Raw genomic sequence first — 16689 nt, forward strand, 5'->3', positions numbered from 1 at the left:
GTCACTTGTCGAGAAATGGCAGACAAGGCAGAAACGCAATTAATGGCGGACCTTCCGGCTCTTCGCTTAGCACCGCAAACGCCACCCTTCTACTACTCCTCATGCGATTACTTTGGTCCATATAATGTGAAGATAGGGCGCAACAAGACAAAAAAGCACTATGGCGTCATCTTCACCTGCCTAAACACAAGAGCTGTCCATCTGGAATTAGCAGTTGACCTCTCGACAATGGAATTTATTAAGGTGCTAAGAAGATTTTTTTCCATCCGTGGATACCCGGAAGTACTGTTGAGCGACAATGGATCGCAGATGGTTGGCGCAGAGCAGGAACTGCGTAAAATGGTCGAAGATTTAGACCCTGATAAACTCCGTGATTTCTGTGCAGAAAGAAGCATCAACTGGTTGTTCACTGCTCCAGCTGCCCCTCATCAAAACGGATGTGCTGAAGCCCTCGTTAAAAGTTGTAAGCGAGCCCTAAAGAAGGCAATTGGAGAACAGATCCTGAGTCCGTTCGAGCTGTACACATGTCTACTAGAAGTCGGAAATCTCGTAAATCAACGCCCTATTGGCCGTGTTCCTAATGACCCGGATGATGGCAAATATTTATGCCCAAACGACATGCTCCTTGGACGGGCAGCATCGGAAGTTCCGCAAGGTCCATTCAATGACACAAAAAACCCGCGACGCCGCGTCGAATTTGTGCAGAAAATTGTGGACTCCTTCTGGAAACGTTGGAGCAGAGATGTACTCCCAGCACTGGTGACAAGGAAGGTGTGGCACACAGAAAGGCGTAATGTCGAGGTTGATGATATCGTCGTCATGGCCGACAACAATGCTATCCGCAGGAAGTGGACTATTGGCAGAGTTATCGAGGTGTATCCCGGGACAGACGGCCGAGTCCGCAACATCAAAGTGAAAACACCAGCAGGAGAGTACAGCCGCCCAGTCACCAAGATTTCTGTTATATATCCTGCTGAAGGAGACCGTTAAAGAAAGTTCTGCTGATCAAAGAAGGATAAGGACTACGCCCTTATCGGGGCGGAGAATGTTTCGTTTAGTAAATAGGCGTTGCCTATGATGACAGATATAATTTAATTAACACAACTCGTGATTGACATTAATTCCTCACAATGATTTAAAGTGTTAGCTTGTCGTGATTTAAACCAGTTTTTCAGAAGAATAAGTAAGAGAGAGAAGTCGATTTTTGTATCTGTTCGCTTACCCGAATCTGCTAACCTGAAGTGAGAAACCTGTTTTTACGACCCGCCACAGAAGTAAGTTTCCAGTCATGTTTTCTTGAATTTTGCCCTGAGATTAAGACTAAATTTGCGTTTTCTGATTTCGAATTACAAATGTATTTCTCTTAGATCGAATAATCATTAAAGTTTGGATAATATTATACGGTTTGAGGTGGTCTTCTGAGCTGACCAGTTCCGAGTAAGGTACAAAATATTTATAATTGTTCATCAGGTAAGTTGTTATTTCATTACCTTTAAAGTAGAATGTAACAGGAAACGTTGCGGCATAGAATAGCTAAAGCAGTGATGTATTTAATCAGGTATTTCCGCGGGCTTTCATAGCAGCACGATTGAGAAGTAAGTAGCTGACTGAACAATCGGAATCTTTCGTAGTGATATCCTTGAGGGGGATTGGGGTGAACTTAGAGATTCAACATTAATGGCGGTCTGTAATGAGTAACATCGACAATCCGAATCATATTGGTGAATTGCAAGTTCTCTGTTTGACGATTAGTTTCATCTAGAAGCTTTATTTCGGATGTTCACGAACTGACATGAGACGAGACGTGACTTTGGCAAAATGACACGTTTGCGAAACTTCCGGTGCATGACGGTGCGAAATCTTTTGTTTTACTTGTACATATATTGTAACGACCAAAACTTTAACGATCATTCAACAATCGATTCTTGTTAATATGTTCGGTAAAGCTATGCATGATTACGGTCTATTTGTGATCTATTTCTTGCTTCTTACTTCGCAATGTGAGGGTGAGGGATCTTTGGTTTTTACTTGTGCGCCTGTATTAGGAGTCAGTACCTTTCGTACTGATATCCTAGAGGGCTTGATCTCATACATTATAGTATATTAAACGAGATGTCTGTGCTTTCTGATCGTAGGGCAAGGTGCAAAGAACGATGATGGCAGTTATACTTTGCCACCTAAAACCATCCAAGTAAACAAATTTCAGCATGACTTAACAGTAGAGAACGTTATGTTATTCTCAAGTGCCATCGTTTCGGTGGACGAAGTACAGGTTTACATCTTTACACAAGTCAATGGAAAAAAAAGTGGCGGCAGCCTCCTTTCTTTTCTTCCCAATTCTGCTGGAGAGTCTAAGGCTAGAGTGAACCCGAAAATGGTTCGGGATTTTAATTTGGAGGATGCTGATATCACCTTCACAAATCAAGTAAACGTTACTTCAACCAGGCAGGTGCGAGTTTACTCAGTGTTCAACCTCAGCCTCACAAACACGGCACTAGGAGGAAAATCTGTTGTTTTACACGAACTTATTGTTCTCGTGACTACTCACGACAAAAATGGGACGGAACACCGACACGATCAACATTATACCCTGAATTACACCAAGACGCAAGGTAAGTATTCTGTTTGTTGCTTTATTGAAGTTGACTGCCTGCTATTTTTAAACAAGGGTTTTTATGATTTTAAATTAGCATACTCTGATTTCTGTTTCTTGATTGCACCTGATACTTGTCAAAGTTTGGGTTTCTGGACCTGAGAGATACCAATCAGTCAATGAGTATACATGAACAATTTGTTAAATTAAGCTTTTTTGAACATATCAACCATGGCAATGGCTATGACAATGATATTCCTTCAGTATCATCTAGAAGTGACAAATTTTTCTCTGTCTGTGAAAGTGTCATGTGATCGTCCGGGTGAGTGTAGTCCTGAGAAGGACTGTTGTCAGTGGTGGTGACTGATGTTTTGACAATCTGTGTGGAAGTCATCAACAGAGTCAAGCGAATAGTTGTTGTCAGTAGAATGTTCTTAGTCCAGTTTAATTTGCATAAAATGATTCGAAGTCATTTTTGATGTTATTGGCTGCAGTTGAATATTCACTTGCATGATTGTGCAAGGTAAAACCTTTTAAAATCAGTATGCAAGAATCTGTGCAGGCAGTGTCAGAAAATCTTAGATTTTAATCTGATAAGTGGACCCATAGCCAGCCATTGTTTTTATTTTTTTTGTAACACAACAACATCACAATGCATCTAAATCATTTGATTCAAAATTTACTCTCATCTACTTGGGGATGAAGTACTTAAAACATTAATAGACTGAGAATAATGTAATTTGCTACTATTGACCTATTTACTTGCTTGTATTTTCAGCCATAGCAATGACTATGACAATCATAATTGTTATGTAAAATCTGAAAGTGACAAATTTTTTTCTTTTTTTCCTTTTTACAGTTAGTGGTTTGGTTAATGTTAGCTTTGGATCAGTCCATAAGCCAACAGGTCATCAGAAGGACATTAAGGCAGCTACAGGTACTCCATAAAGTTGTTTCACTTGCATGACTGTGCAAAGCAAAACCTTTTAAAGTCAGTGTGCAAGCTAGAATTTGTGCAGGCTGTGTCAGAAAATCTTCAATTTCAATCTGTTGTGTGGACCCTCAGCCAACGGTTTTTTTTTTTTGGAACACAATGTCACAATGATCTCAAAATCATTTGATTCAAAATTAACCCATGTCTACTTAGGGATGAAGTACTTAAAACATTTATAGACTGAGAAGAATGTAGTTTGCTACTTCTGACCTATTCACTTGCCCATATTTTGTTTTTGTCAATAATATTGTCATTGAAAAATTGACTAAAGTATATAACTACTTGAAAACATTTATAATCCCAGAAAGTCTCTCTAACTTGTATCAACCATGGCAATGGCTATGACCATCATAATTGTTGTGTAAAATCTGGAAATGACAAATTGTTTTCTTTTTTCCTTTTTACAGCTAGTGTTTTGGTTAATGTTAGCTCTGGATCAGTCCATAAGCCAACAGGTCATCAGAAGGACATAAAGGCAGCTGCAGGTACTCCATAAAGTTGATTCACTTGCATGACTGTGCAAAGCAAAACCTTTTTAAGTCAGTGTGCAAGAATTTGCACAGGCTTTGTCAGAAAATCTGAAATTTCAATCTGTTGTGTGAACCCTCAGCCAATCATTTTTTTTTTTCTGTACCACAACATCAGAATGCATCTCAAAATCGTTTGATTTAAAATTTACCCACACCTACTTGAGGATGAAGTACTTAACACATTTAGACTGAAAAAATGTAATTTACTTCTACTAACTTACCTATTTTTAGTTGTTTTTTTTTCTAATAATATTGTTGTTGAAAAAGTGACTCATGGATATAACTACTTGAAAGTACCAGTAATTGTAATCTTAGAAAGTCTCTCTAACTTTTTGTATCTTGTCATTGTTTCAGCAAATCTGGCTGTACCAATTGCTGTTCCAATTGTTGTAACACTTTTTATCATCGGGATTATTGCAATTGTGGTTAGGCGGTACCAGAAGAGGAATAAAAATCATAAAAAAGATGTAAATTTTATTCTCGAGACTTCAATGTGTGATCAGGGGTGATATTGAAAAGAGAAACTAGATCCTAGGCATCAAGGGGTTGAAACATTTTTTGTTAGACTGGTTTATCTTTCGTAGAGAAATTTAAGCTTCAGCAACTACTTCATGTCATAGACTGAATTAGCACAGCTTGTTCATCACTTGCTTGTATTTTGGTGGAACTTCTTGATTGTTTAAAATCAGTTATTGCAGGAGAAGAGATTAACTAGCCAGGCTAAAATTACAAGGTTTCACATCTCAGGGTTGCAGTGCCATGATTTTATGAAATATTTCAATCTACACATGGAATGATTTTGCATAATTTTCATGCTTTTGGCAACAATGGGTATGACAAGCCAATCGTAGCAACATTCAATGGTGTTACATATGTTCAAATCAGTATTTAAATTAATTTTAAACATTTTTGTTATTTGTTCCATTTTACTTTACATGGAATATTTTTTAAATTCATTGACAGCAAAAGCCCTCGGATAAGCCGCCCCCGCAGATAAGCCGCACCCCGAATTTAGCAGCTCAAAATTTTGGAAAAAAAGTTTTTTGATAGAAATCAAAAGAAATTCAAAGTCGAGTCTTGAGACGACTTCTTCATCCACTGTTCATCGAATGAAAACTCATCATTAACATTGCAACGGAAAATACTTCAAAGTGTTACCTACAATTTTAGCACTTTAATATAGTGAACATCGTTTCTACCAACTTTGACATATGATTGGTCTTTTTCTGGTATTTGTTGACAGGAATTTCTTCATTTAACACAGTTTATCCATAGATTTTTTGCATTTCAACAAGAACATGGGCAGAACATTGAAAGTTTAGTAACCAGGCATTAGATCGGACGTGAAAATGGACGTTCAGGTCACGACGCCCTTTTCAAATGTTCCCGCAGATAAGCTGCACCCCCAACTTCTAGCCACCATTTTTGGAAAAAGAAGTGTGACTTTTCCGCGGGCTTTTACGGTAATTTTATGTCTGTATTCATTTAATTTAATTGCTCTATTTTCCATTAAATATAATAAGTCTAGATTAATTTAATTCAATCCGTAAGAATATTCATTTGATCTCATCTAAGCAAACAAACAGAGTATGATTAGAATGTAGTGAAGAAATTGGTTGGCCAGAGTCTTTAGTATATCAGGATGAAAGTGGAATTTGAGCTGAATGAAAACCATTCATCCAATTCTGACTCTGAGCTGCTACAAGTGTTAGAGGTGCATCAAGTTGCTGCAGAGTTGTCACCCTTGGAAACATCCTTTAATTTGTCAATGGAACAAGTGAAGAACCACCCCTCGGTTTTGTGAAGACAACACCTCAAATACAGTTTCCAGTGGCTGAAGTGAGAGATCCCTTGACTACAGATAAGGTAAAGAATAAGTACAAGTGCTGGTAGTTTTTAAAAAGTTTAGTCATGTTGTGGTGATGAAAGGATTTAACGTAATAATTAAGGTACAATGACTCCTAAAAGCCAATTTTTTTGTGGCTGTGTCTCACAAGGACTGGGAACTACCGAATTCTCGAATTTTATTGGTTGAAATCGATATTGAAAGCGGTCTAGATTTTCCCATCTAGACCGGCATCTAGACCGGTCTAGAAATAAAAAAAAGGTACATAGGATATAAAAAATTAGCATATAAGACACAGCCATTTAATAACCACCTTATTAACCGAGCTAGGTCGATCTGTATGGGAGAATCTTGACCTCGGTCGCTGGTACAGACCTCACTGCGTTCGGTCTGTACTGGCGGCCTCGGTCAAGATCCTCCCATACAGACCTCCCGCTTGGTTAATAAGAGCTAAATATTAACTGTCAACATGAGGGCTCGAAATTCCGCCAGTATCTGACGCATTTGCGAATAAAGATTTCGCTTTTGCGACTAAAATTTCTCTATTGGTAGCGATTTTGCGACCGTTTTACAGCCTAGCTTATAAATAAATTATATTTAACAGCCATGTGTCTTACTTGTTACTGGTTTCTGTAGTGTTATTCGAAAAATCCTGCGAAATTCAAGTTAAATGTCGCGGGACTTTTATCGTTGATTCCTTCCTGAGAAGCGTATAGCGGGCGCACTTTTTCAGAAACTATGTGGTGCAACGCTCATGAAATTTCTAGGAAATCTTCGTTTCTACTTTCCGATATTTTGTTTGGATTGCTTACTTTTGCGACTAAAATTTTCGAACGTGCGAATAAATTTTAGGAATTACTCGCAAATTGCGATCGAGAATTTTTTTAAATTTTGAGCCCTGAAAATGCCTTAGAAGACACTCCAACCAAATCCATTTCTTATGTGGAAGGCAACTTTTATAGAATATGTTTTATATTATTATGCATACAGAACTTGTGTGTATGTGTTACTTATAATCATGATAGTTACTTTCCAATTTATCTTTATGTACTATATACATGTACATTGTTACAGCTACCACAAATAATTGTTTTTTTTCCCCTCCAGGGAACTAAGGGATGAGAAGAAGAACCTCAAAAGAAAAAACCCATTACGGCATTTTATGCAAACCTCTTATTACCTGTTCAAACACATTGGATTTGCCAGGAGGAAATGCAGTTCTTCCCCTCCCATCAAACAATCAACTGTTTGAACTGTTCAACCCAACTTTGCCATTATTTGATCAAAGAGTTAACTCTCTTTGGTTAACTGTTGGGTCGTTTGCTATGTGGAAATTCGCCGACGACACTACTGTTTCGGAAATAGTGCTACCATCCAAACAAAGCGCACTTCAGCAAGCTGTCGACTTTATTAGCACCTGGTCTCAGGAGAACTGCCTGCAGCTGAATCCATCCAAATGTAAGGAGCTGCATTCATGCTTTAAGAGATCTCCTCCAATTCATTCTCCAGTTGAACTCGATGGCTTTGCTTTCGAGACAGTTAACTCGGTTAAAGTGCTCGGCGTTACCATAAGAGATGATTTCAAATGGAACGATCACATCTTTAATGTAACCTCAAAGGCTGCCAAAAGATTGTACCTCCTGAGTCAACTCAAACGTGCTGGTATCTGTGCGAGTGATCTTGTTTTATTTTGCTGTAGTACCATAAGATCAGTTTTAGAATACGCATGTCAAGTATTTCACTCCAGCCTTCCGTTCTATTTATCCGAAGAGCTGGAACGTATTCAGAAGCGCGCCTTGCGCATTATCTTTCCTTATGCAAGCTACAACAGCGCGCTCAAAGAGGCAGGTATCTCCTCTCTTTACGACAGGAGAGCATCTCTATCGTTTGATCTTTTTAACAACATTGTTCTTGACATTAATCACAAGCTCGCAGGTCTGCTCCCACCTAAAGCTGAGCACCACAGGCAGCTGCGCAGCAATAGGAAGTTTAACGCGCCAGTGTGCAAGACCGATCGTCTTAAAAAATCTTTTGTTGTTAGCCATAGCCTAAGGATGTAAAGATATATGTTTAAGTATGTATATTTTCTTAACACAAGATTATCCTAAGTGAAACGTTTTTATTAGATTTGTATACTTTTATTATTAAGATTTTCAAGCTATTTTAACTATGAATTTTGTTTCTTGTATATTATACACGTAATTCAGTCTTCGGACTGAGGTGTTTCTTTTTAATAAACGATTTATCTATCTATGATTTGTATAACAGCAAGTCAAGTGTTGTACACAGCCGAGCAGTTCAGTTTTAACCTGCGTTGGTTTCTGTGCATGATCTAGATGCATTAATATTGAAACACTAGAGTGGATTTTACTTTAACTGTGAAATAGTCAGTAAGCAATTAGATACTAAAACACAAATTCCACAGTTTGTTTTATTTACTCTTAACTATTTCTCTAATTGTCCAATATGGCGAGCAAATATTCGCCGCGCTGGATTTCACGCTCGAAAAAACCAACAACCGCCTGTGGAAGATTTGTGAGGAATGACAAAACGAGGGGGATGGGGTAGTATAATCCTTTCGGCCAGTTGAGTTCGTTTTTCGCAAATCCAGCAATATGTTCATATCTTACCGTCCGTGTTTCGATGCCTGTTTTGCATTTGTGGCGACAAAGTATAGGAACTTCTTAATTTTCCGGCCCAGCCCTCCCCGTGGCATCTATGAATAAAAGTGTGTCCCCCACAGATGAAAAACAAATATACCTACCCACCTCTAAAGAGGAAAAAAAGGTTCAAAACAAAATTTAGTACGACCACGTGGCATGTTCACGTACGGGGTAGTCATCAGTCTCTTCTCGCATCGTTTGCGTCCAGCAAAGCGAAACAAATATGGCGGCGGTGGAGCGAAACAATCATTATTCCATCACTAATATAGCATTAGGAAAAGTGCTACAGCTATTGAAGTGTCGCTCTAGTAATTTAGGGGAATGTTCGTCTTTACAAAAAGAGCTTTATCACTATCCAATGTGTACATTTTCTCGTTTACGGTCAGCGTTTGATAGAACCTAACACTACACTGAACGTAAAGCCGAATTAGTTTTGGAGGTAGGTTTATAATTTTTCTTCACCAAATCGCTGTCTCGTGATTTTAAAATACACACTTTTAACCATTTTTAAGCAGCAAGATATTCTATACTTAAATTAAGAGTTGTAACCAGTATTGGTGGATTTAAATTTTGACTGGGAAAATGGGACAAGGACCCCCCCCCCCCCCCCCCAGGATCCTCATTGTATGCTAAAATAACTTTATTTAAGCTGTAGAAGAGAGAAAACTGGGAAATTAAAAAAGAGAAAATTATTACTTAACATTACTTGACACCAAAAAACTGGATTGGGTTAATTCTGCTTTTAACCACATGTATCTAGAGGGAAAAAAAATGCATAGCAAGACCAAACAATGTACCTAGCCCAGCTTGTAGATCAAGGAAATCTAGTGTGGTCTGGTGTTAAACTGTTCCAAGAGTAAGTTCCTGTATCAAGAAGGGATTTATGTCCTACCGCCAATAAGATTTGTGTAGCAAAGCCATGGTTTTAGTTTATTTCATATTTGTTATCATATGGCACTACACAAGAGACCATAAGGGGCAGAGTCCCTTCTGGTCCCTTGAAGTGTCCACCCTTGGAGTTCATGGCTTTACACATGGAAAAGAACACTTACGTCTACCATTCTGCATTAAAAAAATAATTATTTAATGCAGAGTTACACTTTTTTCATTAAGGTGGAATTAATGTAGAGATAACCTTCACTTTATAGGAATTCTGATGTATACTGCAGGCATTACTTGCAGTACTGTTCACATTGTTTCATCTTGTTGTGTATTTGTCATCAGGGTATAATATTTTTAAATTCAAGAATAGCAGCCAACCATTGTCAGCAAAAACAGAATCAGTGTTGTGGGACAGACCACACTATTGCTGCTTTGGCAACAGTAACCTTTTCAATACACCCTATGCAGAACGAAAAGAGACTGGGAGCGTTTAACTTGAAAACGAGGCTAGTTGGGCCAAGTAAATAAAAATGGCCGCCTGATGTGAAGAGCGCCAGTTTTTGAAAATGCCGCAAAACTGTTGCGTGCCAAACTGTACCAAAAAGAAGTATAGAACCGAAAGTGGAGAGCAAATTTCTTACTTTCAATTTCCGGACGACACTATCCCCAAAAAGCGTTGGCTCCATGCCATTCGTCGAGACGAAGGAAAAGAGTTTAGAGTCAGCGAAAACACGAAGATCTGTTCTCGTCATTTTAAGCCCGAGGTCTTGGTTAAACCAAATGTGGAGTGTCCGTGCCTTTTTATGTAACATTCAGGACCCTCTCATTTCCGCTTAACACTGAGTTTGACAGAGCTCTGAGGTACACTACAGAATTTCAGTCAATTTAATAAATGTAAACTTGATGATATCTCTCAGGTTAACTATTTTCTAAACCAACTAAAACTAAGGATGTGATTCGCTTGCTTTCAGTCCCAAACACTTTAAGATGTAAGTTTTACATGTAGTTCCAAAGATCTTAAAATCAAATAATAAAGAGGTACTAAACTTACAAAAGCTTTATCCTCAAAGCTATCTTATTATGCAGACCATATTGGTTTAAACATATCCAGTTAGGTATGAGACACAGTTCTCTTTACTCATGACAAGATTAGATTGTGGTAGTTAACCCTTCTAATGGTTACTGAACTCTACAGAGGCTGGTGCTATAAAATGTTCAAAATAGCTGTTTTTTAGGTCTTCATTCAATACTTCCCAGAATTGAGGATCAATTATGATCCTCTCTATACTTATGCCTTTGTTAGTATAGATAACAAAGTCGCATCAACTTGCTCCTGTAATACCTAGTTGACTCTGTATCTGGAAGTAGTACTGATGCCCCCTTTTCAGCCTTGGCTTTCCATTTACATTTTCTGCGAAGAAACTGTCATCTGCACATGCTTCTAAGGGACTAACATGAAATTTTGTGTAAGGACATTTAACCTCTACCAACCCAAAAGGCTTGCTACAGCCTCGGTCAATGACCTTGCCACCTGGTGAAAAAAAGGGAGCATGGAAAAAAAGGAAAAAAATGGAAAAAGGAAAAAAAGGGGCATGCTGCTAAAAAGGGAGGGGCGATACTGACAAAAGACCACTTTTGAACACTGAAACTGGATTCCTTGTTGAAAACATATATTTTTTATACTCCTTTAAGGCTACAGGCTCGTAGGTTTTCCCATGTGCAGTTTGTTTGGCAGTAAATGGTTGGGGATGAAGCAAATTGTTTACTAGAGTGTCATGATTCCTTTGCCTTTTTACAATTGTGTGGAAATTAGATGCTGTATACCGAAATTTTCTTTCTGCCTGCCATTCTTCTGATGCTACTTGTTCAATTGTTTTCTTGTTGATGGTATTAAGCTTTACCTCATCAACAATCAAATGTCCCAGGAGTGCTTCCTGGCTGCTTCTTAAATCATCTGGCTTTTCATATGGCTCAGATTGTTGCAAAGGAAATGGAGGATATACAGAAATAGCATTTTGTTCATTATGACAGTCCACTGTTGGCATTGAGTCAGTATTACAGAAAACTTGAAAATTACACTCTGTGAACTGTAATTGGTAACTTGCATAGGAGCCACTTGGACATTTTCCAAATTTTGTTTCCTTTAAGTTGGTACAACCAGTAGGCATAATTTGAGACAGGGCAAACTTAGGGTTGATCTTTTGAAGTTTGTCTTTTAACAAAGCCTCATCAGATGCCTGTGTACCCAAATTTTTCTTAGCTTCATACAACAAGCACCTTACCCCACTATCAGGGTTATATTCTGCGTCTAAATTTACCTTTTTTACCTCAAGTTCCATGACAGGTTGGGGCTTGATTTTATCCCCTCTTACAGGCCTGTGCCATAGTTGTAAACTTGAAGTGCATGCCTTAGCTTGTGTCATATCAGAGTCAATTTCCAAGTCCTTGATATCTTGACAACAATACAAGCTGAACTTACAGTTTCATCATAACAGCCAGCACATGATTGCAAAAACCAACAGTTCCTGCTACACATGTACATGAGGCATATTTAACAGCTCCAGTTACTAAACAAAGTGAAACTTGTAATTTATGGGGTGGCTCAATTTTTTTGAAACTATGGTAACACAAGCATTTAAAAAAGAAATAATGGTCGTCACTTGCGCAAGTTAAGTCCTTCAGATATTTATCAACAAGAAATGTTTTTGCTTTTTTCATGCTTGTTGGAACCGCATGGTTCTGTTTATTTTTGTCCAAGTTTTTTCCAGATTTAGAAATATGTAAATCCATCTCTGCCCTTGTGAATAATGGCATGCGTTGCAAATTTGTAGACCATCCAGCTGATGGAAATTTAACAGTTCTTTCCTCAGGCATCGCATCACTTTGAGCGAGTTGTTCTTGTCTCTCCTTCCGACGCGTGTATAACAGATCTTTATCGGGATCCACAACATCTTTATCACGACCAGACGCAACATATTCAAGAACTCTTTAAAATGAAAAGTTGAAAAACTATTAATCATTTCATCAACATTTCATTTAGAAAAGTAATTCCTAAAATCCTTCGATCTTGTACGATATTAAAATCTGTTTAATTCTAAGAAGTATCACGCACGACAGACAAATACTGTACTTGCCTTTTCGCCAATTGTGCCTTTGTTTTTAACCCCTTTGCTGGATCGCCACGACATTTTAACCAAAAACGAAGTACATCTGATTTTAGAGCAGTCGGATTTCTTCCTTGAAGCGATGCTCCTGGGATATCTTCCTCCGTAAGAATCTGAGAAAGACGACTACTTACAGAGTCATGAGCGGCCATATTTTTAACACGAGCCAACAAGGCCCAACTAACCTCGTTTTCACGTTTATCGCTCCCAGTCTCTTCTCGTTATGCATAGGGTGTATGGGAGCCTGAACTCAGGTAACCTGAAACCGCGTTTTCAGATTTTCGTAAATTTATGAAAAGTTAAGAATCGCTGGAACTTAAAAACATGATTTTTGAAAAGGGTTTACTGAAAGGTTTCTTTGGGCGAAATATGAGCAATTCACCAAAATGGTTAAAAGAGTCATTCAACAAAATGAGCAAGAGATATCAGTTTTCCTACAGCTGAGGTCGTAATTTGCATAATGGTGATCGATGTAACAACCGTATGTACATTTTCGACACTGATTTTATTTTCTCTCTGCTCTCACGCAACTCTGAATGTATGATTTCCCTTTTACCTAAAATCTTGTGGCATAACAGCTAAAAATTTCCAAAATTAAAGTTGATTTCAAAACCTTTTTCTACCTGGCAGGGAATAATTAGATTAGCGTTTGTTTACACAACATATATCTTTGCTCGCTCAGGACACAAACATTTGTGGTATTTTCAAAAGGAAGCGTTCCGATTCAAAGCCTCAAATTCTACCCAGATATTGAATAATGACATTTTATTACGAATATCTAGTTAAAAATTTAAAAAATTATGTACCAGGTATACTTTTATCGCGTTAAATTTTTTACTTATTTTTCGCCCCATGCACAGCACTTTTTGAGGGTGTTGCTTAAGGGACAAAATAAAAATCACAATATAGCTGTGTACGGAAAAAATTAACATAACACAAATGAATGGGAAGACTTTTTCTTAACACATGTAAAGTTTGGTGTTAACTGAATTCATTTTAAGCCTTCAACGGAGCTTGGGTTTTGCAGTGAACTTTGGACAATTTGCCAGGCGGAAAACCGCATTTAAACCACGTTTTCAAATTTTCGCAAATTTCTGAGAAATTAACTCTCGTCGGAACTTTTAAACTTGATTTTTGAAAACAGTTTACCAAAGGGTATCGTTGAGCAAAATATGAGCAATTCACCAAAATGGTCGCTGACGGACGATTCTCGATCCTTACAGGCAGCCATTATTAAGAGCCCATGACTGTAAATATCGAGAATCGCTGGCCAAGCTGAAAAATCGAAAATTCTGATAATTTTCCTGGAAAACCCTTTCAGGGAGATATATTAGAAAAAAATATTTCGAAGTCTGAAGGATCAAATGTTTCCGAGAAAATGGGGAAAAACGAAAATTCGGGTTTTTACCTAATTAATTATGCAAAAAATACAGTAAAATTGAGAAACTTTAGTGTGCTAGTACTGAAGGAGGGTGTTTCGTAAGAAATCGGGGATGTTTTTACTTGAAAATATAATTCATTTGATTTTTATTTATGGTACTTTTAGGAGCTTTGGTTTGATTTTAAAAATTACAAGATCTTTTAACAAAGTACTCTCAAACACTTGTTGCAAAAAGAGAAAATTCGAGCAACTTCAAGCCTTCAAAACGCGTCTTGGTATGAGAGAAATCATGTCAAAATGCATGCTGGCACAAAGTTTGGTCCTTATACTAAAATAATATGAAATAAAAAATTTGGGTAATTCAGAAAAGTGCCGGCAAAATACAAGAGTTTACGACGCAACGTAGCCAAGGTCATGAATTTGCATGATACAAATCAGTTCTAGAAATCGTCCTTGAGAGCTACGAAGTAAACAAGATAGTCAAAGATGGTTAAAACAATTATTTGATATGGAAATGATATGAAATTATACAATAAAAAATCCATAGACATTGCTGAAGAGGGCTGTAAATTGATGTGTAGATACGAAATTTTCTGTTAATTTGAATTGCAGAAGACTGTTATTGTTGACTCGCTATTTCAACAGCACTACTGACCTACACCTAGCTATAGATAAGGGCCGCTGTATATTTCACCATTTTTGTTGACTAGGTGTTTATTATCAACATTATTCTTAGTTGAATAGCTACGTTTTCTGCAACTGCGATAATATTTCTTTTTAAATATCTTGCATATCTTGAAAAATGTTGTGCGAGTAAACAAAGTCACGCAACACCGCAAGCTTCTGTTGTGTAGTTTTTCACCTAAGATAACAGCCCAACTATTTTTTATGCTATTTACTCTTATCTTTTTCGGGAAAAGGGCCACATTTCTGTCACAAAAATTGATAAAAAGAACTTATGTCACAGTAACAATTATACCGTGTTGCAGTCTGCGCGATAATTCTCTATGATGTAATCACGGTCTTTTTCTTTAAGGTAAACACGTGCGAGGTTTTTCACAGAGCATAAAAAGAAAACAATGTCATTCTGTAACTTTGCTTCTCTTCTTGGGGCGGGGGGGGGAGGCATGTGGTGTAAGTTCTGGGATTCGTGTAGTGACTAGTGTTAGACAGTCTCGGGGAACGCGAAACTGTTCCCCCACGCAAAAGAAGATTAATGACATCAGTTTACTGAACGACTTCAGATTTTATCCTGGTGAAATGGGGGTGTGGCAGACATTTGATAAAGACCCCGGCAAATGCATCTCTTTGGAAGAAACAAATGGTAAAGTTTACGTTATATTCTCTTTCCAGTTTCTAGCTATAATGTAGCATGATCTCTCTTTAGTTTTGAGACTGAAAAATTCAGCGAGGGAAAGCTTGAAATCAACATCACTTGAAAACATTAAACCTGGCGCCAGTTTTTGTTATAAAAATTTATTTCAAGTTTTTTTATTTCGAACGCTATACTGGAAGAAGAAACTTTTACTTCATTTAGGTAGCAGTGCACAAGCTGCACTTAATGCTATTTTCGCTGTGGGAAACGCACCAAATCTCGCTCTGGACAATTTCTAGGTTTGTTTGATTTTGTCGTTAATCATCTTTCATGTTATTATTTTCCACAGAACGCCATGCTCCCAGTTGGCTTGTTAGCTCAATTGGTAGAGCGCTGCACTAGTATCGCAGAGGTCAGTGGTTCGAATCCCGTACAGGCCTGAATTTTTTTCAGGTCTGATTTTCACTATTGCCTAAATAGTGCTTTACTGCGAAGGATCGTGCACATATACGTTTCATAACCGCAGTTCATATATATGTATTTCATATGTTTGTTGTTTGATTTATCATCTACGGGTTTATGTCGAATTAATTTGATGGCCTGCTCCCAGTTGGCTTGTTAGCTCAATTGGTAGAGCACTGCACTAGTATCGCAGAGGTCAGTGGTTCGAATCCCGTACAGGCCTGAATTTTTTCAGGTCTGATTTTCACTATTGCTTAAATAGTGCTTTACTGCGAAGGATCGTGCACATATACGTTTCATAACCGCAGTTCATATATATGTATTTCATATGTTTGTTGTTTGAACATCTGTTTCCTTGACACAACAATCACCAGTATTGTTCAAGTACTTGGTAAACTGTCCATCAATAATCTCCACAGTCACAAATTCTCCTTTATCATCTTCCTCGTAGTAGATCTTTCTATACCTTAAGACCTCTGCAAATGCATGTTTTCCAATGATTTTTTGTTCCAACTGGCGAGCAAAATTCCTTGCAAGAAGATGCATCTGAACCACCTTTTGGGTATGTTGTTCGACAGTTTGCCCAATGTCATTTATTCCCTTCACAGCATCAGGAAGGTATCTTTTAATGACCCAGGTAGTCCCCTTGAACTGTGGGTGCTTTGTGGTTGCTTTGTATGCATTGCGAAACCCACCGTGAGCAAACGGCTCTTATTCTTCGTTGAATTCGACACTTATTATTTTACAGCTCCTTTCCTTTAATTAATTTATGCGTTGTATCTCCTGCATCACGCTTCTTCCCTCTTTTCGCAGTCACTTTCTCTTTTAAGTTTTTCCACGCGGCATCCGCCATACTAGA

The 16689-nt window shown here is 37.9% G+C and overlaps 3 protein-coding genes across 5 annotated transcripts; 2 read left to right on the forward strand and 1 right to left on the reverse strand.

The window, feature by feature from the left end:
- The first annotated feature begins 1631 nt into the window (after window positions 1-1631).
- Window positions 1632-5859, forward strand: LOC111333185 (uncharacterized). 3 transcript variants are annotated; one of them, XM_022938717.2, is made up of 5 exons: window positions 1632-1851; window positions 2136-2612; window positions 3453-3530; window positions 3995-4072; window positions 4472-5859. In XM_022938717.2, the coding sequence occupies exons 2-5, from the start codon at window positions 2231-2233 to the stop codon at window positions 4624-4626; spliced, it is 693 nt and encodes a 230-aa protein (XP_022794452.1). In that variant the 5' UTR covers window positions 1632-1851; window positions 2136-2230; the 3' UTR covers window positions 4627-5859. The 3 variants fall into 3 exon arrangements, with proteins under 3 accessions (XP_022794452.1, XP_022794451.1, XP_088601052.1); XM_022938716.2 differs by lacking the exon at window positions 1632-1851 and adding an exon at window positions 1858-2006; XM_088744926.1 differs by lacking the exons at window positions 1632-1851; window positions 3453-3530 and adding an exon at window positions 1858-2006.
- LOC148716381 (uncharacterized) lies at window positions 5841-8397 on the forward strand. Its single transcript, XM_088744919.1, has 2 exons — window positions 5841-5983; window positions 7071-8397. Exon 2 carries the CDS (start codon window positions 7082-7084, stop codon window positions 8021-8023), a length of 942 nt encoding a protein of 313 aa, XP_088601045.1. The 5' UTR covers window positions 5841-5983; window positions 7071-7081; the 3' UTR covers window positions 8024-8397.
- A 2764-nt stretch (window positions 8398-11161) lies between these two features.
- On the reverse strand, window positions 11162-12908 carry LOC148716382 (uncharacterized). The gene is made up of 2 exons (XM_088744226.1): window positions 12643-12908; window positions 11162-12494 (listed from the first exon to the last, which is right to left on the reverse strand). The coding sequence occupies exons 1-2, from the start codon at window positions 12822-12824 to the stop codon at window positions 11984-11986; spliced, it is 693 nt and encodes a 230-aa protein (XP_088600352.1). The 5' UTR covers window positions 12825-12908; the 3' UTR covers window positions 11162-11983.
- Window positions 12909-16689: the final 3781 nt, after the last annotated feature.

This window comes from Stylophora pistillata, chromosome 14 (assembly GCF_964205215.1).
Source record: "Stylophora pistillata chromosome 14, jaStyPist1.2, whole genome shotgun sequence".
NCBI classification, from domain to species: domain Eukaryota; kingdom Metazoa; phylum Cnidaria; class Anthozoa; order Scleractinia; family Pocilloporidae; genus Stylophora; species Stylophora pistillata.

Bases quoted from the DNA above. Each gene is read 5' to 3' on its own strand.
- LOC111333185 (XM_022938716.2), top strand. From the start codon at position 1,934: ATGTTCGGTAAAGCTATGCATGATTACGGTCTATTTGTGATCTATTTC. The intron at 2,613-3,452 runs GTAAGTATTCTG...TCCTTTTTACAG, and splicing joins GAATTACACCAAGACGCAAG to TTAGTGGTTTGGTTAATGTT. The intron at 4,073-4,471 runs GTACTCCATAAA...TCATTGTTTCAG, and splicing joins GGACATAAAGGCAGCTGCAG to CAAATCTGGCTGTACCAATT.
- LOC148716381 (XM_088744919.1), top strand. From the start codon at position 7,082: ATGAGAAGAAGAACCTCAAAAGAAAAAACCCATTACGGCATTTTATGC.
- LOC148716382 (XM_088744226.1), bottom strand. From the start codon at position 12,824: ATGGCCGCTCATGACTCTGTAAGTAGTCGTCTTTCTCAGATTCTTACG. The intron at 12,495-12,642 runs GCAAGTACAGTA...TTCATTTTAAAG, and splicing joins AAGGCACAATTGGCGAAAAG to AGTTCTTGAATATGTTGCGT.